Source organism: Narcine bancroftii, chromosome 6 (assembly GCF_036971445.1).
Source record: "Narcine bancroftii isolate sNarBan1 chromosome 6, sNarBan1.hap1, whole genome shotgun sequence".
Classification (NCBI taxonomy): Eukaryota; Metazoa; Chordata; class Chondrichthyes; order Torpediniformes; family Narcinidae; genus Narcine; species Narcine bancroftii.
In genome coordinates, this window is record NC_091474.1 from 43,243,150 (window position 1) to 43,270,548 (window position 27,399).

Sequence of the window (27,399 nt, forward strand, 5' to 3'; positions counted from 1 at the left end):
GAAATGAAAGCCATGACTTTTTCTTGAGTAGCTAATTGTCTCAAATATCTCAAATATGTTCAACGATCTTCACACTTAAAATGAAGAAATAACAATTAGGGCAACAGTTTCAACCTGTCTTTTGTGGGATGATAAAGATTTCTAATTGTGCACATCCAATATTATTTAACCTCCACAATCAAGAAAGCAAAGTTGTGACTATTATTTCACTTCAAAACTTCACATTGCATAAAAGGTTGATCCGATGAAGCTTACTTTCAAGAAGTCGTACAGATGCTTCAAGACGCCAATTCGCACTTCATCCAGATCCTTCAGGAACCCATTGAAAATGGGAAGAAGATCAGCTGCAGTTAGCTGATCACCGAGGATCACGGCCAGCTCATGTATGGAGAAGGCCAACGTTCGGCGAACCTTCCACTGTCAACAAATTTTTAAAAAAAATCAGAACAGTAAACATTTTGTAGCAAATACACACGTGGAGATTTGGCACAAAGGAAGGAGATAATATTTCAAAGATATAAATCAATTATGTAAATACAGAGGAATCTCTGGTTTGTTACATATTTAGCTGGGTGCTAAATATGGGTGGAAGATTTCCTTCCAAGATATCTCTCGTGAATCCAAACACTAATTTACTTGGGCAGTTTGCAGGATGGAAAAGGGGAAAAAAAAAAGGATTCAATGTAAGCATCAATGAGGAATTTGCAGATTAAAATTAGCTTTGAGAACTGATAAATTATACCGCTATGAATTAAAGTGGGACCATGAACATCTACCCACACCCCACCCTCAATACATTCACACAAATATCTCCCTAGTTCTTGTATCATGTGTCATTAATTCAAGCTGAAGTCAAGTGCTCACCTGCACATCGGATGCCAGAGTTTCATAAGTGTTCTTTAAACAATGCCAATTCTGCCTGCCCAGGGTTAGAGCCACACCTGGGAGACTGTAAGCACAGTGCTTTGTAATTTCAGTGTCAACGGTTTGAGCTCGGGAAGGATCAGTCATTGACAGATATTGGTCCAGCAAAGGCTGTGGAATAACATCCTATTTAGGGGAAAGAGCATATTTTGCAAATTAACACCACCAAAAATACACCTCAATAGACAAGAGATAAAACGCCATAATTGTGAGTCACCTATACAAAATTGGAAAGGGATCAATGGAGAGAGAGGATTAGTGCAATGCTGAATGCAAATCCATTTCTAAGTTCAAAGCCAATTCCTTGCATGGTAAACTAAAGGACAATAATATATAGAAAGTACTGTAAACATTGAAAGGATTAAAAACTTCCATATAATGTTTCAGGTTAATGATCCATTTCCTATTTATTTTTCTTCATTGATGCTGTCTAGCATCTGACCAATACCAGTCTTGATGAAGGGCTTCAACCCAAAATGTTGACAATTCCTTCTCCACCCCATGATGCCGAGTTCCTTCAGCACCATCTACATGCTCTCCAGGTTTCTCTACTTCAGATTTCCAACATCTACAGTATTTTTTATACCTGTAATTGGTAGAAATGTATGAGGTTGTAGGTTAATTTGGGGGTAACTGGGCAGCACGGGTTTAAATTGTCAGAATCCGCTTCTACTTTTAAAAAATTAAAGTATTTTACAGTTATTAAAACAATAAAAAGATCACTTTTTTTTGGATGTCAGCATCATATACCACTTCACAGTGATTGTAGGCAGAACAGTGACACACCTATCAAACTTGCTACCTCACAACTCCAGTAAAGCAACTTGGGTTTAATCCTGGCCTCTCACATCTCTCTCTGAAGTTGGTATGATATTGTTGTGACTACATGAGTTTTTTTCCAACATCCTAAAATTGTGCTGGTTGGTAGTTTAACCAGCTGTTGTAAATTGATCCTACTTTTGATGAGATAGTGTACTGGGGAATGGGAGAGGAGGATGGATGGGGCTGATGAGAATGTAGGGAGAATAAAATACATGTAGATATGGGTAGAATTAGTGTAAAAAGTGCCTGTATGATAGTATGGATTCACTGGAACTGTTTGCATGCTGTATCTCCCCATTACTCACAGAAAATTAAGAAATGAAGTTATGTAACTGTTGGGATGTAGAATGCAGAAATCTCTCAAACTGTGAAATGAAGTAAATGCTACTAATTTGTTTCTTGTGATATTGGTTGAGGGGAGGAATCATCAGCCAGAACATTTCCCAAATTTTCTTTGAACAGTGTGGTGAGATTATTCCCAGATAGAAAACAAAAATAAAAATAAAACAGGCCACTAGCTTGAATGTTCAATGAAAGTTATCATGCAGACCACAGAGGAATTTGGTCGCCAGCATCCCAAACCTGAATTCAACAACCATTTACTCATTTTATTTCTGTCAGGGACCATCAAGTGGCTTGTTTCTGTTCAGCTTGGCAAATGTAGCTCCTTTTCCCCCTTATTTCCAGAATTTCAATATGGTTAGAAAAATCAGATGATTACTTAAACATTTTAGAATCTCATTTAATCAGTCTTTGTTATCATGAGCTGGGAAGTGCATCTTTCAAATGGAACTAAAGTTTTTACCAACCTGTATTTTTGATCGATCATCATCAAAAAGCAAACCATCTTCATGTTCCATTTCTAATGGCCCATCATCACAAGGTGTCTGACTACTCAGGTTCTGAGAATTGAAAAACATGTAAAATATACTAAATATTTAATCTGACTGAGGTCAGAAACTACTCAAAATAAACCAGGATATAACAATAACATTTTAAAGGCCATTCAGCAGAGGATTTCTTGAAAATACACAACTTCGTTATGCTTAATTGACGAAAGTGTCTCCAATAAAGACAATAGCTTGCGTAGTGTCTAAAGATTACACTCTCTGAGAGAACATTAAAGCTGACACCAGTTATAAAATAAGACTGATAAAATGCAAAGAAGATTTACAAGGATGTTGCTGGGTCTTGAGGAACTGAGTTACAGGGAAAGGTTAAACAGGGCTTTATTGTCTGGAGTGTTGAAGATTGAGAGGAGATTTGAGAGAGGTACACAAAATTATGAGGGTTATAGATAAGAGTAGGCTTTTCCACTGAGATTGGGTGAAACGAGAATTAGAGGACATGGGTTAAGGGTGAAACATAAAATCTTTAAAGGAAACAGGAGGAGACCATGCAGAAAGTTGTCAGAGTGTGGAGAGAGCTGCCTGATGAAGTGGTGAATGCAAACTCAATTTTGACATTTAAGAAAAATTTGGATAGGTACATGGATAGGAGGGGCATTCAAGGATCAAAATTATTTTATTGCCATGTAATAAAACAGAAAATTTGATTTTACATAAAATTTATTTTAGTCTACCGTAAGGCAAAGATTTGTTATCAGCAAAAATTGCCCAGTGCCCCTGACACACAGAGAAAGGGAACCAAAGGGGAATCTCCCCAGGGTCACTGAATGTCCATGGCTTCACCTCCAGCAATCCCGCAACTGTGGACTTCAATCCAAACCATCAGCAACCCAAGCTCCAGATGCACACCTCTGACATGATCAGGAAGCCTCCAGTGCATGTCTGCAAATCCGCAAAGGTACAAGTCCTTTGAATGCAAGCATCAGTGGCCGGCATCCTACATGGGTGCCTTGCCTCAAGTCACCAACCAGCCTGCCTCCTGTGTGTTCTTCAGCCACAGAGCCCCTCACTGTTCCACTATCAAGGTCACTGTTCCATGGGTCATCTCCTCTGTTTCTCCTTTTTTTTTTAAATTTTTTATTTTTCACACCATAAATCACATTAACCATGATACACACTTTTTCCTTTTCACACATATACAGTGCCATTTTCTCCCCCCCCCTCCTCCCATCCCACCCTCCCTACCTACCTCCCCCCTCCCGTCCATTTAAGGTATAAAATCTAGGATACATGAAACCAGTCAGACAATGTTGTCATTCAATAAAAATACACCAGAAATTCCACTGAGTCCATTCTTTTAATTTCCTTTTCCTTCCGTTAACTTAGGTAGTGATTGTCCCCGGTAGGTTTTCGCTATTGTGTTTCATGTAAGGCTCCCATATTTGTTTGAATATTTCAATATTATTTCTTAAACTATATGTTATTTTTTCTAATGGAATACATTTATTCATTTCTATATACCATTGTTGTATTTTCAAATTATCTTCCAATTTCCAGGTTGACATAATACATTTTTTTGCTACGGCTAAAACTATCTTAACAAATCTTTTTTGTGCGTCCTCCAAATCAATTCCAAATTCTTTGTTTTTTATGTTACTTAGGAGGAAGATCTCTGGATTCTTTGGTATATTATTTTCTGTAATTTTATTTAATATCTGATTTAGATCTTCCCAAAATTTTTCTACTTTCTCACATGTTCAGATTGCATGAATTGTTGTTCCCATTTCTTTTTTACATCGAAAACATCTATCAGATACTGTTGGGTCCCATTTATTTAACTTTTGAGGTGTAACGTATAGCCTGTGTATCCAGTTATATTGTATCATACGTAACCTCGTATTTATTGTATTTCTCATCGTTCCAGAGCATAACTTCTCCCATGTTTCCTTTTTTATCTTTATATTTAAATCTTGTTCCCATTTTTGTTTAGTTTTACCATTTGTTTCCTCATTCTCCTTTTCTTGCAGTTTAATATACATATTTGTTATAAATCTTTTGATTATCATTGTATCTGTAATCACATATTCAAAGTTACTTCCCTCTGGCAAACTCAAACTGCTTCCTAATTTATCCTTCAAGTAGGATCTCAATTGGTAATATGCCAGCGCTGTATCTTGAGTTATATTGTATTTATCTTTCATTTGTTCAAAGGATAAGAATCTATTTCCTGAAAAACAATTTTCTATTCTTTTAATCCCTTTTTTCTCCCATTCTCTAAAGGAAAGATTATCTATTGTAAAAGGGAGTAACTTGTTTTGCGTCAATATTAGTTTTGGTAATTGATAATTTGTTTTATTTCTTTCTACATGAATCTTCTTCCAAATATTGAGTAGATGATGTAATACTGGAGAACTTCTATATTGTACCAATTTTTCATCCCATTTATATAATATGTGTTCAGGTATCTTTTCCCCTATTTTATCTAATTCTAATCTTGTCCAATCTGGCTTTTCCCTTGTTTGATAAAAATCTGATAGGTATCTTAATTGTGCGGCTCTATAATAATTTTTAAAGTTTGGCAGTTGTAAGCCTCCTTGTTTATACCATTCTGTTAATTTATCTAGTGCTATCCTCGGTTTCCCCCCTTTCCATAAAAATTTCCTTATTATTTTCTTTAACTCCTTGAAGAATTTCTCTGTCAGTTGTATTGGCAATCCCTGAAATAGGTATAATATCCTTGGAAAAATGTTCATTTTAATACAGTTTATCCTTCCTATTAGTGTTAGTGGTAAATCTTTCCAATGCTCTAAATCGTCCTGTAATTTTTTCATTAGTGGATAATAATTGAGTTTATATAGTTGGCCGGGATTTTTGTTTATTTGTACACCTAGGTATCTTATTGCTTGCATTTGCCATCTAAATGGTGATTCCTTCTTAAATTTTGAGAAATCCGCATTATTCATAGGCATTGCTTCACTTTTATTTACATTGATCTTGTAACCCGACACTTCTCCATATTCCTTCAATTTCTTATATAATTCTTTTATTGATAGTTCTGGTTCTGTTAAGTATACTTTAACATCATCCGCAAATAAACTGATTTTATATTCCTTGTCTTTTATTTTTATCCCTTTTATATTATTTTCTGTTCTTATCAATTCTGCTAGTGGTTCTATAGCTAACGCAAACAATAAAGGTGATAGTGGGCATCCCTGCCGTGTTGACCTGCTTAAGTTAAATTGCTTTGATATGTCCATTTACTGTCACTTTCGCTAATGGTCCCTTATATAATGCTTTAATCCAATTAATATACTCTCTGTTTCTCCTTCTTAAGTGGAGGGAGGTTTCTGGTGCCTTGCGCCAGACCTCCACTTCCCTGCAGTTTGCACACCCTCATGAATGCGGCCAATCATAGGCGTCGCCATCTTCAGTCAAGATCCTGCAGTCACTGGATTTTAAAATAAACCACCATTGGCTCCTTTAACAGGATGTTTAAAGCCTGTACAGAGCCAATAATAGTTGGACTGTGTGGTTGAACTCCAAGAGAGCGCTGTCTCTCCTCTCCCCGCGTTCTGCACCAGCACTGCTGTTTAAGCAGCTCCAGCAGCCCTGCCATTTTTAAAAAATATATGTGGAGGGTTATGATCTGGGTGCAGGTTTCTGGGACTAGGCAGAATATTAGTTTGGGACAGACTAGATGGATCGATGGACCAGTTTCTGTGCTGTCGTGTTCTATAGTTTTCTGGTAACAAGGGCTATACACTACACCTGACTGCACAGCAGCTGATATCCCAAGATGCCCTAATTTTGTTTAACGCAGGTCCAGCTAGAGGATAATATATTTAAAGTTCTTAATTTGCCAAGATGTTACTCTCTATACCAAACATATTAATTCCTTCAGTGCCTGGCTGATTGATTTTGATTGCAATAGGCAAATGACCAGATTGAAAAGAGACTGTAATTGATACCATCAAATCATCAGTTGATCAACAAAATGTAACAGCAGACTGGTAAGATTGAAATTGGAATGGCAGAGCATTCAAGTTGCATCTGGTGTCTGTTTCAGTTATTCAAGACAATTAAGTGCACTTCTTAACAAAGCTCCAATTCAGCTAAAGCCCCTTCTCCACTGACTGTAATCAGATTGACATGGTGGGACCAATACCTTGGCTACTATATGCTATTCCTCTGAAGTTTACACTGCATTTACACTTGGAATTTTGTAAAACCTTTCCTAGTGTACAGATTTACCTTGCTGTATGATTAGTATTGCCATATTTTGCCATTAATCAACATCATTTCCTTCAATTACAACTCTGTTGTCGCAGGTACACCGTATGGGTAAAAATGTGACCCAAGGCACTGCCCAGCATAAAATAACATTCACACACTGTGGAGGGGGGGGGGGGGGGGGTCACCAACCCTGCTGAAAGTACTTCTGAAGGGTTTGTCATGTCAGTTCCGACCTGCAACCACTCCATTTGCCACCCAACCCCCAATATTTTAATGTACAAATAATAAATGTAAATGTTCAAAATAAATTGAAAAATAAAACGACGCCTTTTTAATTCTCCACCTGATTTTCTCACCTTTATCGTGTTAGCTCTGTGCTATTTTACAGTTGGCTATGTGCAGGAGGTCCTCAGCATTATGTAAGGCAAACAAATCAACAATTGTCCACAGATAGTGAAGTAGATTCTATTAGCCTGCCAAGGTTAAAAATGCACGCTCTGCAGATGGTAAGGGCCTTGTGCACTTTGTGGCATATACACATGTGGAGATTTGGCACAAAGGAAGGAGATAATATTTCAAAGATGTAAATCAATTATGTAAATGCAGCTAACTCTGCATAGTACAAGTAGTCACGTGATGGAGTAGTGGCCGGTAGGGGAACTCCAGCCCTCTCCAGAAAAGTAAAAAAAAGGTAGAGAAAAAACAAAGTCACTAACACAGAAACCATAACAAATTGAAAGTGAAAGTGTGGAGAAAATGGCAGCAAAGAAAGAAAAACCAAAAACAACAGGAAGAAAAGAAGGAAGGAAGGACGTCGGAGGAGGAAGGTGAAGGCCTTACCGGTACGAGGAGGCCCGCCGTGGAGAGAGAAGCCTGCTCCCTGAGGTCAGTGGAAACCCCGAACTCAGGACTACAAAGATGGCTCACGGAGCCAAACAAAAGTGCGCAACCGCGCATGCGTGAATCCTCGCGCATGCGCGATGCACAAGACAAAAACTACACCGACTGGAGGGGGGACCAGCTGAGGAGTAAATCTCCACAGCCGAAACAGACAAGTATAACACAACAGCAAGACTCTCAACAGGAAAACGTAGAAAATAACGAGAACAAGAAGGAAGAGAATAAAAATAGGAAATGAAAGAAACAACAGATGACCAACTCAGAGGAAGAAGACCAACACCAAGACACTTCCAATAAAAATAACAAGACCAAAAATACCCAACAAAATAAAATAAACAACCCAACAAGAAAATCAGAAGAGACAGAGGGAAAAGACACAGATCCTGGAGTGGACCCAGAAGAAGAGGAGGGAGAACACAGAGAAATGGAAGATGAAGGGAAAGGCAAGTACATGGATATATATATTTTTTTTTAAAGAATATATGGAAACAGTAAAAGAATGGCAGTCACAAGAATTCAGTGAAATAAAAAGAAGAATAAAAAGTACAGAAGAAAAAGTGAATAGATTAGAGATGATCATGACAGAAATAGGAAAACGAGTAGACAAGGTGGAAGAATGAGAAACAGCCATAGAAATGGAGATAGATGACTTAAAAAAGAAATTAGAAGAATCTGATAAAAAAGTTAAAGAAACACAGGAGCTGTTAACTCAGAAGATGGATATAATGGAAAACTATAATAGAAGAAACAATATAAAGATAGTGGGCCTTAAGGAAGATTAAGAAGGCAAAAATATGAAAGAATTTATAAAAGAATGGATCCCCAGGGTCCTAGGAAGTCCAGAATTACAGGAAGAAATGGAAATAGAAAGGGCACACAGAACATTAGCCCCTAAACCACAACCACAACAAAACCAAGATCCATTCTAGTAAAATTCCTAAGATATACAACAAGAGAAAATATATTGGAGAAGGCAATTAAAAAAATAAAAGAAGACAAAAAACCACTGGAATACAAGGGTCAAAAAAAATTTTTCTATCCAGATATAAGTTTTGAACTCCTGAAGAAAAGGAAGGAGTTGAATGCAGCAAAAATGACCCTATGGAAAAAATGTTATAAATTTATGTTAAAATACCCAGCGGTACTTAAAATAGTTATCCCGGGGCAGCAAAGCAAACTATTCTCGGATCCGGAAAAAGCACGAAAATTTGCAGAACAACTACAAAACAGACAGAGAGATGAAGAGATGTAACAAGAACAAAAATGACAACTATATATATATATATATATATATATATATATATATTTTATATATATATATATATATATATTTTATATATATATATATATATATATATATTTTATATATATATATATATATATATATATATATATAAAATAGAGTATAAGTAAGAACTAAGAAGGGAAAGAAAGGGAAGAAAGGAAGTAAGGAGGGAATTAAGAGAGTGACCTTTGTTATATATGAAGATTAAAATCTTTTCTGGGGATCTGGGTGGGGAAGAATAACAGTCACTGCGAAATCAGTTGACGCTTGCGAGCGGATTCGCAAATCCAAATGGAGAGGGGAGATGTGGTTGCCCGACAAGGGACAAAGGGCAACTCAGAAAGGGGAGGAACTATTGGAGTAAAAGGAATTTTAGATATGAGAATAGAGGAAATATTTTATGTTTTAGAAATGTTGTCTTATGTGTTCAAAAAAAGAAAGCAGAAATGGATAAGAAGGGAAGGTGGTGATGAGGAAACGGAAAGGAAAGATAAACAAAGTATGATATGACTATGTTGAACTATATGACTTTAAATATTAATGGAATACATAACCAAATCATAAGGAAGAAACTGTTAAATTTACTGAAAAAAGAAAATATTGATATAGCATTCGTAGAAGAAACACATCTAACTGAAATGGAACACAAGAAATTAAAGAGAGATTGGATAGGACATGTAACAGCAGCATCATATAATTCAAAAGCCAGAGGAGTAGCTATATTAATCAATAAAAATGTACCAATCAAAATAGAAGAGGAAATAATAGATCCAGCAGGGAGATATGTAATTATAAAATGTCAGATATATTCAGAATTTTGGAATTTACTCAATGTATGCTCACCAAATGAAGATCAAAAATTTATGCAAGATATCTTTTTGAAGATAGCAGATACACAAGGGAACATATTAATAGGAGGGGATTTTAACCTTAATTTGGACTCAAACATGGATAAAACTGGAAAAAAAACTAACAGAAAGAACAAAGTAACCAAATTTATAATTAAATCGATGCAAGAAACGCAACTTTTGGATATATGGAGGAAACAACACCCAAAGGAAAAGGAATATTCATATTATTTGGGTAGACACAAAACATACTCAAGGATAGACCTATTCCTGTTATCAGCCCACATTCAAGGGAGAGTTAGGAAAACGGAATATAAAGCTAGACTATTATCGGATCACTCACCCCTGTTATTGGCAATAGAGCTAGAGGACATCCCACCAAGAATGTATAGATGGAGATTAAACTCCATGCTACTTAAAAGACAGGATTTTAGAGAATTCATTGAACGACAAATTAAAATGTACTTTGAAATAAATACGGAATCAGTGAAAGATAAGTTTATACTATGGGACGCAATGAAAGCGTTCATCAGAGGGCAAATAATAAGTTATGTAACTAAGATGAAGAAGGACTACAATCGGGAAACAGAACAGTTAGAAAGGGAAATAACAAATACAGAAAAAGAATTAGCAATAAAGGAAGATACAACTAAAAAAAGAGAATTGGCAGACAAAAAAATAAAATATGAAACACTACAAACATTTAAGGTGGAGAAGAACATAATGAAGACAAAACAGAAACATTATGAGCTAGGAGAAAAAAAAACGCACAAAATTCTAGCGTGGCAGCTTAAGACAGAACAAACTAAAAGAATGGTATTGGCATTCAGGAAAAAGGACAAACAAATTACATATAATCCAACGGAGATCAATGAAAACTTCAGGGAATTCAATGAACAACTATATCAAACTGAAAACGAAGGGAAAGAAGACAAAATAGATGAATTTCTAGCTAAAATTGAACTACCGAAATTACAAAGAGGAGCAAAATAAATTAATAAAACCATTTGAAATAGAAGAATTACAGGAGATATTAAAAAAACTACCAAACAATAAAACACCAGGAGAGGATGGATTTCCAATAGAATTCTATAAAACATTTAAAGACTTATTAATTCCTCCCCTCCTGGAAGTAATCAACCAGATTGATAAAACACAAAGCATACCAAATTCATGCAAAACAGCAATAATTACAGTAATACCAAAGACAGGGAAAGATCCACTAGCACCAGCGTCATATAGACCAATATCTCTACTTAACACAGATTATAAGATAATAGCTAAACTATTAGCAAACAGATTGGCCGACTATGTACCAAAAATAGTAAATCTAGACCAAACTGGATTTATTAAAAAAGACGAACAACGGACAATATCTGTAAATTTATTAACTTAATTCATGCAGTAGAAGGAAATAAAACTCCAATACTACAAAAATTCAGCCTACCAGAGCAATATATTAATTGGGTTAAAGCATTATATAAGGGACCATTGGCTCAAGTGACAGTAAATGGATATATATCAAAACAATTTAACTTAAGCAGATCAACAAGGCAGGGATGTCCACTATCTCCCTCACTGTTCGCGTTAGCTATAGAACCACTAGCAGAACTGATAAGAACAGAAAATAAAATAAAAGGGATAAAAATAAAAGAGAAGGAATATAAAATCAGTCTATTTGCAGATGACGTTATAATATACTTAACAGAACCACAAATATCAATAAAAGAATTACATAGGAAATTGAAGGAATATGAAGAAGTATCAGGGTACAAGATCAACGCAAATAAAAGTGAAACAATGCCAATGAATAATGCGGATTTCACAAAGTTTAAGAAAGAATCACCATTTAGATGGCAAACACAAGCAATGCGATACCTAAGTATACAACTAAATAAAAATCTTGGCCATCTATATAAACTAAATTATCATCCATTAATGAAAAAATTACAAGACGACTTAGAGCATTGGAAAGACTTACCACTAACACTGATAGAAAGGATAAACTGTATTAAAATGAACATTTTCCCAAGGATACAATACCTATTTCAGTCATTACCAATTCACCTAACAGAGAAATTCTTCAAGGAGCTAAAGAAAATAATAAGGAAATTCTTATTGAAAGGGGGGAAACCGAGGATAGCACTGGATAAAATTAACAGAATGGTACAAACAAAGATGCTTACAACTACCAAACTTTAAGAATTATTATAGAGCCGCACAATTAAGATACCCATCAGATTTTTATCAAACGAGGGAAAAACCAGATTGGACCATATTAGAACTAGATAAAATAGGGGAGAAGATACCTGAACATATACTATATAAATGGGATGAAAAATTGGTGCAACGTAGGAATTCACCGGTATTGCATCATCTGCTCAACATTTGGAAGAAATTTCACATAGAAAGGAATAAAACAAATTACCAACTACCAAAACTAAAATTGACGCAAAATCAACTAATCCCTTTCACAATAGATAACCTTTCCTTCAGAGAATGGGAGAGAAAAGGGATCAAAAGAATAGAAGATTGTTTTTCGGGAAATAAATTATTATCCTTTGAACAAATGAAGGATAAATATAATATAACTCACGATACAATATTTGCATACTACCAACTGTAAACCTACTTGAAGGACAAATTGGGAAACAGTCTGAGGTTACCAGAAAGAACCAATTTTGAATATGTGATTACAGACACAATGATAATTTAAAAATTTGTAACAAACATGTACATCAAACTGCAAGAAAAGGAGAACGAGGAAACAAACGGTAAACCTAAACAAAAATGGGAACAAGATCTAAACATAAAGATAAAGAATGAAACATGGGAAAAACTATGCTCCGGAACTATGAGAAATACAATAAACACAAGGTTACGCATGATACAATATAACTGGATACACAGGCTATACACCATTTATTAAATAAATGGGACCCAACAGTATCAGACAGGTGTTTTCGCTGTAAAAAGGAAACGGGAACAACAATTCATGCAATTTGGACATGTGAGAAAGTGGAAAAGTTTTGGGAAGATCTAAACAAGATATTAAATAAAATCACAAAAAGCAATATACCAAAAAACCCTGAGATCTTCCTCCTAAGTAATGTAAGAAATAAAGAATTTGGACTCGATTTGGATGGAGCACAAAAAAGATTTGTTATGATAGTCCTAGCTGTAGCAAAAAAATGTATTATGTCAACCTAGAAATTAGAAAACAACTTGAGAATACAACAATGGTACATAGAAATGAATAAATGCATTCCATTTGAAAAAATAACATATAATTTAAGAAATAACATCACAATATTCGAACAAATATGGGAGCCATACATGAAATACAATAGAGAAATCCTACCATGGTCTTCCACCACCTAAAATGACAGAAGGAGAAGACAACGAAAAGAACTGACTCAGTAAAATTTCTTGTTTATTTTTATTAAGTGACAACATTGTTTAACGGGTTTAATGTATCTTATAGATTGAACTTCAAATAAATGGGAAAAGGGGTGAGGGAGGGAGGGAAGGGAGGGGGGGAAAAAGGGGGAAAAATAACTATATATTCAAGAGAAAAAATGTATGTATCTTGGTCAATATGGTTTATAGTGTGAAAAATAAAAAAATTTAAAAAAACTCTGCATAGTACAGAAAAAAAAATTAAAAATATATTTAAAACCTTTAAAAAGGTTGACTTTACTTTTTCTCTCCACAGATGCTACCTGACCTGAGTATTTTTTAAATGGCATGATATATAATGTGCAGAGCAGTATCTATACTAAAATATTCAGTAAAATAGCAAACCCTGCTCCTTTAGACCTGTGAAAATGCCAAGATTTAGATCCAGAGCCCGGAAATATACATGTGCATATGAAGCAACACCCAAGGTTTAAAAGATATTGTTAACTTACCATTGTCTGTTCGTTTTCATTAGATTCAAAACTTTCATCAAAGTGCTCAGTTGATGTCTCTGTAACCTCAGCTGCTGTGTCCAAGCCCACTGGCACATCCCTTTTGACGCACACGGTGTCTGTGAGTACAGTAAGTACTGGGCTGAAAAGTGATGTATTAACCTGAGCGATTTCTGTATTTTCAGTATCAGGCGACAGGTCTTCTTCTGATGCAGAATCCAATCGTGCAGCTCGAAGTGCAGCACTAATCACCTGTACTTGTGCTACAAGAGGAAATCAAACATGCCCATTAGAGACGGTCTTCTACAGATTTCATTTGAGTTCGAAAGTCGATGTTTTAGTGGCTGGGTTGAATAGGATAGCTCTGTCCTTCAACCAAACACTTCCTCACATACAGTAGGCAGCATCTCTTGTGAAATACGGAAAGGTAGGTAAATCTATCTCTAAAATTGTGATAGCATGAGTTAAACTAAATAGGGTGGGAGAAGGCTACTTTGGAGCATAAAATTTGAACAGCCCTGCCCTGTCATATCAGACATTTATTGCATTAATAAAATTGGGCCACGATACCAAATAGTAAACAAATTAAATACTTGGAATATATAACATATCAATACAAGGAAGGGTGCAGCCTCTTCATCAGTTCTTTTAAGTTTTAGTTTAATATTACTAATAATTATCAATTACAGGAAGCCCAAGGTTCATATGTTGATGGTCCAAGCAGTCTGCTGGTTAGAAGATAGGGATCAGGTACAGAGGGCTAAAGTATAATGCAGTAGAAGAAGAATCCCTAGCTACAAATCTAAAGAGACCAAGGTCAAAGAAAGAATTCATTCAAAATATCTCTAAATAATTAATTTTATGTGAAGATGCTTGAAGTACTGTTATACATAGTTAAGCAAGATTCTGTCAAATGAAAAAAATTACCCTGAAGGCCTTTTTAATTGGCTTACTTCTACCAATTCTTGATATTTGAGCAAGGCTAATGAAGGACAAAGTCAGAAAGTACTTCTTCACAAGGACACAAGAAAATAGGAGCAGGAGTGGGCCCTGAGGCTTCTCAAGCGTGTGTCGCTGTTTATGGTGATCTTGGCTGATGTATGCTGACCTCAACTACTCCTGCACCAGTTTCCTATCGCCCTCCAACTTTCAAATATTTATCATCTACACCCTAAATATATCTAATGATCTAGCCTCCATCTCCTCGTGGGGTAAGAATTTCAAAGGATGATGGAAATCCGGAATCCTCTTCAAAAAGCTGTTCTAACTGAGTTAATTCAAAACCAAGTCTGATTGACCTCCATAAATACAATACCAAGACATAGTTAACCAAAGTGAGTAAATAGTTCAAGATATAGATCAACCATTCTCAAATTTTCAAACATTACCATTGCTAAATAAAGACACTGTTTGACCTGCTGAGTTCCTCTAGCATTGTGTGTTTTTAAAATAATTTAATATTTCTGTTCTTGTGTCCAGAGTGTAATGTAGATAAAATATGGAAGATAATTTGGTAAAATTAGAGTAGGTTACATACATACAACATTTTAAAACAGATCTTATTTGAAATACTGAAGAATTCATATTCAATAACATTACAGAAACTATGGAGAATGCTATGCACATTTCACAAGTAGCTGCTAATTGAAATGATGTCATCAAATGAATAGACTGGAGACAGGTGCACAGAAAGGTCACTCCTGAGGTTTGTTTACCTAAAACAATAGATGGGAGCAGAAAGAAGGTGGGGGGGGGGGTTTGTAAGTGAGAGAGTCACATGGGCTTTCTAGCAGTCTCAGATGAAGAGAGAGAGAGAGAGACTGGATAGTCACAGCTGAAGCAAGCAGGAAAAGCTTGTTGGAACTGAAACAGAAAGCTCCAGAACGGCGGATGGCTGGAAGTGCTATCGGTCTGATGTTTCTCTTGGAATAAGGGGAACAGAAAGGAACTCTGTGCTAGCCTGAAAGAAAGAGGTTATCATCTGGAGAACCCTGATGGGGAAAGTTTTCATCAGCAAGACATTGAGGTGACTAATGGCAGTCTCTCAGTTGTGGAAATCCTGGAACAACAAATCTTTCTCTGCAAACCCTACCCTACCTTCTGAGCGATAGACATTTACCTTTTGAGCACCAACACTTAGTGAACTTTATACATGTTAAATTCTGTGCACATTACAGGAATTGCTGCAACCAGAGAACTTGGAAGAATGAGAAGTGAGATTGCACTGTGAACCAAATAACCAAATAACTTTTCTTAAATTTACACACACATTATATACACGTGTGCTTAGAATTAGAAGGGGATTAAGTTGTGTTTAGTTAAGTTAATAGAGATAAATAGTTTTCATGTTTAAAGATAATTAAAAACAACTTTTGTTTAAGTAACTACTTGTCATGGTGAATATCTATTGCTGTTGGGTTTTGGGGTCTTTTGGGTTCGTAACAAAAGGAACAGAAAAATAAGATCATTAAACAACCACAGATATTTACATGGGTTATCAAGTGGAAGGGCATCCATAAAAGGGAAACCACTTTCTACATTAACATAAATACATTCAATCCCAAATAACACCATTTTCACTCTGTAATATGGAAACAAAAATGTATGACATGAATGATCACATAGAGAGGAAATCAGAAATGAAGTCTCTGTAAATTGAAGCCCACTTCAATTCGCCTCCTATCACAACAGGTCAACAATGGATGCCATCTTGCTGACCCTCCATTCTGTACTGAATCACCTGGACAACACCACCTACAGCAAGCTGTGTTTGCAGCTTGGTGTTCAACACCATCTTAGCAGCAAAACTTTAAAAAAAAATTTAAACTCAAGAGATTTTGGACTTTGTTCCTCACTTTGCAACTCTACTTCCCCATAGGCAGACCCCAATCGGTGTAGATTGGTGTCATCACCTCCTCCTTGCTAACCATCAATACAGGGGCACCACATGGCTGCATATTTAGTTCCTTGCTCTATTCCCTCTCCATCTACAATTGTGTAGCCACCTTCACCTCAAACACAATTGGTCAAATAATGGATAATGATGAGAGAGAATATGGGATGAAGATAGAGATATCTGGTGCCAGAACAACAATCAGGCCAACTTTAGGTGAAGGGAAACACACTCTACTGGAGTAACTCGATGGGTCGAGCACCATCAATGGAGGAAAAAGAATGGTAAGTATTTCAGGCCACAACGTATCCTGTATCATGTGAGCAAGATTCTAATCCTCTGATGCCATGGCCAAAGTCACAGAGGAATGGAATAACGACCAGAGGCCCCACTGTTTCCACCCTAGGTCTTTCAACTGCCTGGAAAACATTTTATGCAGATTTGCATTAAGAGTTGGAATAGAAATGTTGATTATGCACAGGTGCACTCTGACCCATGAAATTCCTCCAGCAATTCTTTGTTTGCTTAAGAAAGAAAAGGAGGCAGCACCAGATGCCTGTATTCAAAGAGATGAAACACATAGAAATAAAAAAAGGTTTTGGACCTGCTAGTAAAGTTAGGAAGGAATTCAAATATTTTGTGTCAGAGGGTAAGGTTTTTTTTTTAAAGAGAAGGGTTACCACAGGTGACAGTAAAACATCTTTTGATACTGGAACTGTTCAGTCACTCGTGTCAGACAGTGTTTTGGTGCTTGGTGAAAAGACTGCCAAGGGTGAAATGAATTTGATTTGAGATTTGGGGCATGATTTGGAATTGATACCTCTGCACAAGATAATGTTGAAATCAGAATTAGTTAATGGACCTGTTAGAGAGGGATCAGATCATGTTTATCAGTGGATGGGATTTTGCTGTTATTAGAAAATGATCTTGCAGAGGGTAAAGTTGTCTGGATAAGCCAGTCATTGATGAGACAAAGATGGATTCTGATATATCCAGCTTGTGCAGTAATAAGGACCATAGCAAAAAGGCTTGCCAGTGAAAATGGTGCTGTACAGAATGATTTTGAAAGGACAGAAGTCTGTGATGGTGCACAACAGCAATCAGGTTGTAATGACCTGCCAAAGGATTTGCCATTATCTCGAAAGGAGCTTATAGAGAGGCAGAACAGAGATCCTGATCTTACGGAAGTGAGTAATACGGCTCTCTCTGCTGATGAAATTAAGAAAATGCCCGCAGGATATTATTTCAAGAAAGGTGTGTTGATGAGGAAGTGGTGATCACCTGATGCCAGGTTGTAGTTCCTAAAACCTCTAAGAATGAAATTTTAACCTTGACCCATAACTTTGGGTAAAGAAATCTATAAAATTATGATTCCTTTGACTCAATCTTACATATGGAAGAATAAACATCCTCATCCATTTCCAAAAACTTGAAAAGAATGGAGATTTATCCTTACCAAACTTTAGGTTTTATTATTGACCAATCAATATACAAAACCTTATATTTTGGTTAGATTATAATAACCATGAAGACTGTCCAAAATGGATCTTACTGGAATCTAATTCTGTTAATTGTAAACCAAATCCCCTAACTGCTTTATCTGGTATTGTTGGAGAGTGACATAACTTTAATGACATCTGAGCTGTATGTATTAGCTTTTATGGCTAGACCGGCGGTGTTGTTCAGGTGGAGGGACGTTATCTGCCCTATCATGCTCAATGGCTATGTGACATCATGTTCATATTTAGAGAAGATTACATACTCAATTTCCAATTTGAATTTAAATCTTCAAACACTCTGGGGACCCTTTTTGAATTACTTTTATAATCTTTGATTTGTTATGAAGGTAGAAGAGTTGACTAATGAAGTAATTTATCAATCTGATAAGAACTCTGTCTTTTTTTGGGCAAACAGCTTCTTTCTTGGTAGTGGATTTAGATTTTCCTTTTTTTATTAATAAAATATCAATACAATATAATCAGTTTGATTAAAATGGGGGTACCTTGGATGAAATTATATGATTTAAGTGTAATGTATTTTGTTGAATTTTAACATATACAGTACAGTATTTTTGGATTTCAATGTTAATAAAAATATTGAAATTTTTTTGCACCAATTACAGATGCTTATCCTATTCCTAGGCTGGATGATTGTGTAGACAAGGTTGGAAGTGCTAAGTTTCTTCTGAAGATGGATTTATTAAAAGGTTACTGGCATGTTCCCTTAACAGAAAGAGATAAAGAAATTTCTGCATTCATAACCCCATCAGATTTAAATGAATACAATGTTCTACAATTTGGAATGAAGAATACTCCAGGAACATTCCAAAGGATAATCAATTCTGTGATTCAATGTTTAGAGCATACGGAGGCTTATATTAATTATTTAGTTACTGGGAATAACTCTTGGGAAGCACATATGTTTGCATTAGAAAAATTGATCAACAAACTTTCAGAAGTAAACCTTACTGTTAATTTAACTAAAAGAGAATTTTGCCATGCTACAGCGACTTATCTTAGTTATGTTGTTGGTCAAGGAAAATTGGCACCTGTCCAAGTGAAAGTTCAAAAGATTTCAGAGTTTCACATCACAGTTAAGAAAGCTGTTAGGAGATTTTTAGGAATGGTGGGGTATTATAGAAAGTTCTGTAAAAATTTTGCTGATATCACCCTTCCTTTGATTAACCTTCTGAAAAGTGTGAAAAGTTTATTTAGACAACCATTTGACCAACTGAAAGCCATTTTATGTCACAAACCTGCGCTTAAGTCACCTGACTTTGAAAAGCCATTTTCTTTAGCAGTGATGAAGCTACAGGAGCTGTGCTATTACAAAAGAATGATTGTGGTAATATTTACCATCAGTGGTTTACGTAGCTAAAAATTTCAATAAACATCAAAATAATTATTCTACCATTGAAAAAGAAATATTGTCCCTTGTATGGGCTTTGCAGCATTTCGAGATATACATTTGCAATGCTCTGGAACGATTGTTGTTTACACTGATCACAATCCTTTAGTGTTTTTGAGTAAAATGAAAAAAAAAAGACAAATGTTAAACTGGAGTTTAATTTTGCAAGAATATGATCATTCATATTAAAAGGATAATGTAATTGCTGATTGCCTCTCAAGATATTAGATTTGCAATATTGCTGGAAAAAATGTTATATTTGTCTGTATTATATTGCATTTTCTTGTAATATCTACAAGAAAAAATGTAGATTGCAGTTTAAAATTTTGTTCTTAAAAAGCTCAAATATTTCTCTGTTGGAAGGAGGTGTAACAGACATGTTATTATTAATCTTTAGGTTATAATATATATTTTTAGGAAAGTTACTTTGTGGATTGGACAGGGAAAACACTATTTTGAAGAGATGCCGTGGCTTCCATGTCCAACCTGTAAACAGAGCTATAAACCTAGTGTCATTGTTCCATTAAAAGCCTGTTTGCTCAAAAAGAGAGCTTGTCTGCTATTTCAGAGCAGCAAGAATTTTGGATTGTTCCAATGAAAATTGAGACAATGGATGTTTGCTACAAGAGACACTTCTGTAAACAGAAAGCCATTTGCTTTATAAGTGGTTTCAGAAGAAATGAAACTTCAAACAGACCCAGTAGTGATGTCATGTGATTACAACACTTCAAGAAAGTACCTTTGATATTATTAACCAGTTTTCATCTGAAGTCAAAAATGCAGTAACATTCTGTGTGAAAGGACTGCTATTGTGGTCTCCTTGTAAAGGGAGGAACACAGAATTAAAGTGGCTTTGGAAAGGATGACCACTTCAACTATTTCTCTTGGTCAAGAGAGAGAGCAGTGCTGTTGTGGCTATTGTAATGGTCACTATTGACTAACCCATATCTGCGTAAAAGAAAGCAAGATCATTCTTGCAGTTGGCTCATAACCATTTTGACGGTTACTTAGTTTAACCCTGGCCTGGGTTTGTGAAAGCATTGCAGAAATCACAAGTTCTGTAACCTCTATGCAAGAGAGAACTGTAAAAAAAAAAATCATTCGTATGAAGAAAAATTTCTGTCAAAGCAACTCGCAAGAATTCGTGAGTTATGAGACGTCTAATGACTTGCCACTTCACCTACTCCATAATTACTTTTGAACAGCAGATTTAAAAATCTGAGTTTCAACACAGAAGATTTATAAGACTGAACTTTGAAAATGACTTTTCAGAATTGTGCCTGAACTATAATGGTTTGGTTCTGCACACACACACACACACACACTGCACATGGTGGGGTTAAGTTTAAAGTAAAGTAAGAAATGTTATATTAATAGTTATCAATACAAATTATTGTTTTGAAGATACAATTGTTTTGGTGAATTTCTATGTTCTAACATTACCATGAAAAAGAAAATCACTGGAACTGGTATGAGAAGGGTACCTTGTACATCAGGATCATCCAGGTGTGCTTGCAGGCTCTCCAGCACTTTCTCCAGTTCACTGCTTGCCGTGGAACCTTCAGATAATGTTCTCGAAATGGAGCTCACACTCTGATCTCCCCGTTCCTCTTCAACTACCGATTGTAGCAGCTCCAAGTCAAAACTGATGTCAGGTAGAGGTGATCTCCAATAAACAAATGAACTAAACATGTCTACAGAGTGCTCCACATTTACTAGTGGTGATGTAGTGCAAATCCTCCCAGTTTCTTTTGCAATTGCTACTTCTAAACATTCATTTGTAGTGATGCATTTGTTTTCATCAGCTGCATTATCCATTGCTGCCTGGTCACATGATACAGAAGTAGGAACAGCACTATTTGAAGGATCAGATGGTGGGAACTTCATCTGACAATCATGGCTGCCCAAATTAGAGTTTAAGTGAATATTCCCCTGGGGTTCACATGTCTCCTCCTGCTGAAGCAGGCTTTCCACAATGCTCAATTCATCTTTCCTTAATGAAGTGACTTTCTGCAAAGTGCCTTGGTTCTGAGTTACAGGGCCATCTCTAGAGGGAGCACTGAAATGAAAGGACACATTGTACACACAACAAATAGAACTTTTAAAATAGTATACAAACACAAGACCATCCTTCAGTGCAAACTATGCAAATACCAATTTATACCTATACCCCTCTGCCAGGACAGTAAACTTTCATGGCACTACAAGGAGAAGATGAACTTGATTTAATTATCACACAGGCAACGCTTCTCATCTTCGGCCGTACATACACATATATTTGTTGTCACAAGTGGATACAACAAGATGCAGTTGACTCTTTGCACAAAGATATTAACTCGAAAAGGATGAAAAATTTCATATAAATTAAATCACACTTCTTCATTATAGCAAGCAATCACATTTTCGGTTCAGGGGACATTTTAACAGAATGAGTTTGATTGAATCAATATCGGTGATACATGGGTTGAAGGGGGTTTTTTAAAAATTAGATATTTATAAAGGAGGAAAGCCCTTAACCAGGAGCCTCAGCATCCCACATTTCAGAAGTTAGAAGCATCAGGTAATCATTCTTCACCTTCCTCCTCCCAGTCCCTCCCATCCTGTGCTTAACTCACTCATTTTCAAATTTGTGCACAGAAAAATCATGTTAACAGAACCAAAGGAAGTCTACGTCCAAACTACTAAAACTGCAAAGTTTACCAAAGGAAACATTGCTCTAGTGCCAAATGTCATCTTTAAAAATTAATATGTGGATCATTAAATATGATGGACAAATATTTGATGACTCCATACCCCATTATGAAAGCCTCTGCTATAAAAGCCTTTATAATCCCCTTCGCCAACAGCAGGTATAAGATCCAAGGAAAAGGATAGCAGGTCAGAATTAACCAAATTATTTTTGCTTTTACACTGTAAAAACAAATGTTTCTAATTTAGTTGTAATTACCACTTAAATTCCCTTTGTGGCAAATTTAAACACTGATTCATACAATGGATGTCTCCCAAATTGTTTAGCATGCTGTATTGAGATATTTCACATACCTTTCTGGAAAAAAAACCAGAAAGCTGAAGAGTTAGCACTTGGTCTTAAAGGATTGTTTTTATAATTGCTTGTATATTTTTATACAAACTAGTTCCCAGTTAGATATTTCTGCATCAGACCAGGACTATGCACATCTGGAGTTCTATTGTGCGCAGTCTTTTCTACAGGTAGGTAAGATCACTTCAATCTGCAGTGATCATACAGGAAGAGGCAATTCAGTATAATTTTTAAAATTAAGAAATCCAAATAAAGTTCATACCATAAAGAAGTGAGAAGATACATCAGGAAGCAACAAATAAGGATGAAACCCCAGGATTTGTTAAGATAATTGTTAAAAAACATGGACAATAAACTAGAATTTTATGCTCCTCAGAAAAGGAGTTAGAACAGATACTGCAGGGAGTTTAGATTTCATTGGTGTTCTCATGCACATATTTAGACAGATGTACAAAAGAAGAAAAACTTGGAATTAATAGATAAAATTATATTACAACAATGAATAATCTGCAGCACACATCAGAATGGCAAAATATCAAAGGTGAGATTACTATACAGACAGAGAACACATCAGCATGAAGACTACATCATTCATTTTACCAGGACTAAATTAAGTAGACTTAGGAAATTCAACATTTCCAGTAATAAAATTACTACAAAATGATTTTTTTCAAAAGAAAAACTCATTGCTGTCAAGCTGAAGGAAATTGAGTAATTTTCTGAATGATTCAAAATGGGAAATTATATTCAAATATGTATTAGTTTTAATTGTACTTATGAATATATAATAAATATCATTCTCACTCATTTAATATTTAACATCATTTGCAAGTAGTTATTTGAAATCTGGACCATACTTCTCCCATCTCTCAAAAACTGCTCCAGCTAGACTAACTCCAGTTCGCCTCTCATTGTTCTCCAGGCATTCGTTGCCCGATGCTTTGCCTTGTATATTTACAAGCAGCACTCACTCTTAAATCAAAATTAAGCTATTAAGCAGAGGCTGACATTGCATTGAAATTGCATTGCATTTTATAAAAATTCTGACATTCCTGCTTTGTTCCTTTGCCAGGCTCTTGTGAGCAGCTACTTCCTGTTCTAACTGCTAGAGTATTCATGCTTTCAGCATCTAGTTTGCTTTGCGATTGAATAGACTGGATTAGCTGGGTTAGACCAAAGGAAGCTTCCCATTTTACTGCAGCTGGTCAGTTTCTTTATATCAGCATCCCTCAGAGCAGAGCAGGTGGTTCGGAGCAGATGCTAAACAAAGCACTCTTCAGCCGCACAAGATGTTGAAACGTCTCAAAAGATTCCTGGAAATGGACTCATAACTGAAATTTATGTACATTAAAGTACAATTTGATGGGCCCAGATTGAGAACAATAATTTGCAAGGATCTGACATGAAGCCAGTTACCCTAGAATAGCATTTTACCTCTCGCAGAAGGAGAGCAGTCAATGAGCATCATTCTCTTGTTATACACACACTTTATAAAAGTTTACTTCAATGCAAGCTATATGTAAAAAAAACTCAAGGAAACAATGTGGAATACCCAGTTTGTCTACAAATATGCTGGAGACAAAGGTATAATACAATTAAGAATCCAATATGATGTATAGAAACTGGTTGAATGAACATGATCATCTTTTCACTGTCTCCTATATGGCGCAAATGGTCCAGCTACAATGTTTCAAGGAAGCAGTGACAGTTTCATCAGAAGTAAGTGAATAATCAAAGAGTCTGCTAAACAAAGCATTCAAAGAGCCATTTTCAACCACAGAGGTGCAAATAGCTCACGTGCACTTTGGAGGCACATCTCTGCTTTGGTAAAGTGAGTGGATAAATATGTTTCAGTGGGAGAAAGGGAGGGCAGAAACCAGTGAATCAATTTATATTGTCTTCTAAAGAGGAAAAATAATTTTCGTCAAAATATTTTTGACAATTTAAAAAGTCTTGGGCTTCAGCATTCTTGGATGGAAAGAGGACTTTATTATGTAGAAGTAAGATTACATTTAGCAGAGAGAAATAAAAAGTTGGAACATTTTAGTCAACTTGGTTTGTCCTTCATTCTCTTGAGTGTCAAATGGTAAATCCAAGATAGCTTTCAGGGCAAGCAGCAAGCAAGCATGAGCAATCTACCCACCTAAAGCCACAGTTTAAGTACTGTCTGATCTGCATGCATACCTGACATCTGCAACGCTATTGTCCAGCTGTCTAATGCTCAGTGTACCATCCTCCTTGATATACAGGCCAGCACTAGATGGATTGGCAAAAGTGGAGATAAATGGACCTAGAGACTGGAACGCAGCTTGGCGGACCTGGCAGGGTCAACAAAGTTTCAGTAAACGGGTATCATTTTGTTAGTCGAATCTTCAGATTTAGAACCTGAAGTTTACAATTACATGCGTAAGTGCGCGTCGTGTTACATGAATCACGGAACCATAAAACAGCTAGATACGTTTTGCTGCAGGACCAAAATGAGTCACATAAAATTTCTTCGCAGACTCATTTAATCAATCAGTCTACGTTGAAGACCTCGGTGCCCATTTGAACTCTGCAAAGGTTACCTCAGATTTAGAGAAGGAAAAACACATAGGATAAGTATCTTCTCCCAAATTTTTACTATTAAAAGAATATGGACAGCCCAATTAGTAGCATTATAACTGCTCATACAAGATCCCAAAGTCGGCCCATTGATCTCCTTCGAAGTGGGTGCATGACATGGCTATAGCAGGAGGTTATGAGGTTATAATGCAATCATGCAGTAACATTACATTAGAACACAAAGCTAACTAAAACTTAAGAGCTAATCCAGACTACCTGGAAATTGCTTCCTTAGACTGCTCTCTAAAGCCACAAATTGATTTGATTACTGTGATCCTTACCCATCTGGAAGGGTCACTGATGAGATTAATGAAGAGTGGGGAGAGTTGAGCTCTGCGCACCTCAGGTGAAACAGAACAAGACACTGCCATGAAGCATTCTGCACATGCTTTCCGAATGCCCCAGACATTGTCTGAGCACAGCTGGAAGAACCTGGGAATCTAAAATCAAGTACAATTTTGTGTGAGACACTGAAAGACTGGGGAACAATGGCAGCTAGTCATTATTTGCTGTTTACCTAGTACACTGGGACATTTTACAGATAAAACAAAACAAAGGAAAATTCTAAACAGAAGATAACTAAACCTTGAGTTATTTCCTTTCAGTAAACAATTGTTCTCTGAGGTCACTACAACCTTAAAGATTGGAAGGCCACAAATTTACAATTAAAACTTTAAATTGCAATAAAGTATTATGGTGAACTGCTGTATTCCTGATTACCTGGTTCTGCCCCATTCTGTAACTATACCTGTGGCCCCTCCCTCTTTTGACCTTGTATAAAACCTCTAACACCTTGACTCTTCCCCAGAAAGCCCGGGTCATGGCACAGGATGAGGTCCCTGTCCATTGTGAATAAAAGCCTGTAAATCAATGACTCAGTCTCATCCTCTCGAGTTATTTACTACGCATCAAGTATTTAGAAATTCAGCTATGTTTCTTTATATCAGCACATGGTAACCAATATGCATAATCCAATTCTTCTAACTGGAGAAATGACGTTATATTGGCTCCCATTCTTTCATAATGGAGTGAAACGTGAAAGTCTACAGACGCTGTGATTTTAGTAAAATCACACCGAAATGCTGGAGGAACTCAGATGGTCTTTTCAGCGTCTATAGGAGACAAAGATACAGGTACATTGACGATGTTTTGAGCCTAAGCCCTTCTTCAAGGAATAAGTAGAATAAGCCAGAAGCAGAAAGTCTCAGAATTCAAACAATGGAGGAGGAATTAATCTTGACCAACAAAAGGTGTTAATTAAATAAGGAACGAGGTAAGAATTTATCATGTCTACATGAAAGAAGACAGAGAATGGAGAGACAACTGGAGGGGAGGGGGGATTAGAGGGAAAGAGGGTTAACTAAAGCCAGAGAAATTAATATTAATATCATCCAGTTGGAGGGTGCCCAGTTGGAAGATGTTGTTCCTCCAACTCAGTCTGGTAGTTCACGAGACCATGGAAAGACATGTCGGCAAAGGAATGGGATGGGGAATTGAAATAGGTGGCCATTGGGAGATCCACACTATTGCAGCAGACAGAGCAAGGTGCTCAACAAAGCAATCTCCCAGTCTGCGTCCAGTCTCTCCAATGTAGAGACCACAACAGGAGCACCAGATGCAGTGCCAACTGTCCCCCATCACCACCACACTCCTCCAGCTGACAAAACTTGTCCTCACCCTCGATAATTTCTCCTTTGGCTCATCCCACTTTCTCCAGGCTAAAGAAGTAGCCATGGGTACCTGCATGGCCCCCAGCTATGCCTGCCTTTTTGTTGGCTACGTGGAGCAATCCATACTTCAAGCCTAGAAAGGCAAGGCCCCTCAATTCTTCCTCCTCTACATCGATGACTACAGGTAATCCTCAAATTACGATGTGGTTACGTTTCGGCTCTCATATCAAATGATTTTAAAAATCATGTCAAAAAAAGGGCAGTGGAATCAATGTGGGGACTGGCACGGGTCTGTGGGAAGAGGGCAGGACAGTGGGATCAGTGTGGGGACCGACACAGGGCTGTGGGGAGAGGGCAGGTCAGTGGAATCAATGTGGGGACTGGCACGGGGCTGTGGGAAGAGGGCAGGACAGTGGGATCAGTGTGGGGACCGACACGGGGCTGTCAGGAGAGAGCAAGGCAGTGGAATCGGTGTGGGGACTGATACAGCACTGTCAGAAGACACAAAAAATTA

At 36.6% G+C, this 27,399-nt stretch overlaps 1 protein-coding gene across 5 annotated transcripts in view; it reads right to left on the reverse strand.

Moving 5' to 3' along the window:
• ppp4r1l (protein phosphatase 4, regulatory subunit 1-like) overlaps nucleotides 1-27,399 on the reverse strand; it is a 58,999-nt gene that overhangs the window by 11,439 nt on the left and 20,161 nt on the right. For all 5 annotated transcript variants that reach the window (XR_011340058.1, XR_011340059.1, XM_069884825.1 and 2 more), the window contains 7 exons: nucleotides 25,497-25,655; nucleotides 24,796-24,929; nucleotides 21,056-21,630; nucleotides 13,772-14,034; nucleotides 2,556-2,648; nucleotides 865-1,050; nucleotides 256-417 (listed from right to left, as the gene is read on the reverse strand). Coding sequence is in view for 3 of the 5 variants with exons in the window: in XM_069884825.1 (XP_069740926.1) it covers nucleotides 256-417; nucleotides 865-1,050; nucleotides 2,556-2,648; nucleotides 13,772-14,034; nucleotides 21,056-21,630; nucleotides 24,796-24,929; nucleotides 25,497-25,655 (1,572 nt within the window). In the remaining 2 variants the exon portion in view is untranslated. The remainder of the gene's footprint in view (nucleotides 1-255; nucleotides 418-864; nucleotides 1,051-2,555; nucleotides 2,649-13,771; nucleotides 14,035-21,055; nucleotides 21,631-24,795; nucleotides 24,930-25,496; nucleotides 25,656-27,399) is intronic.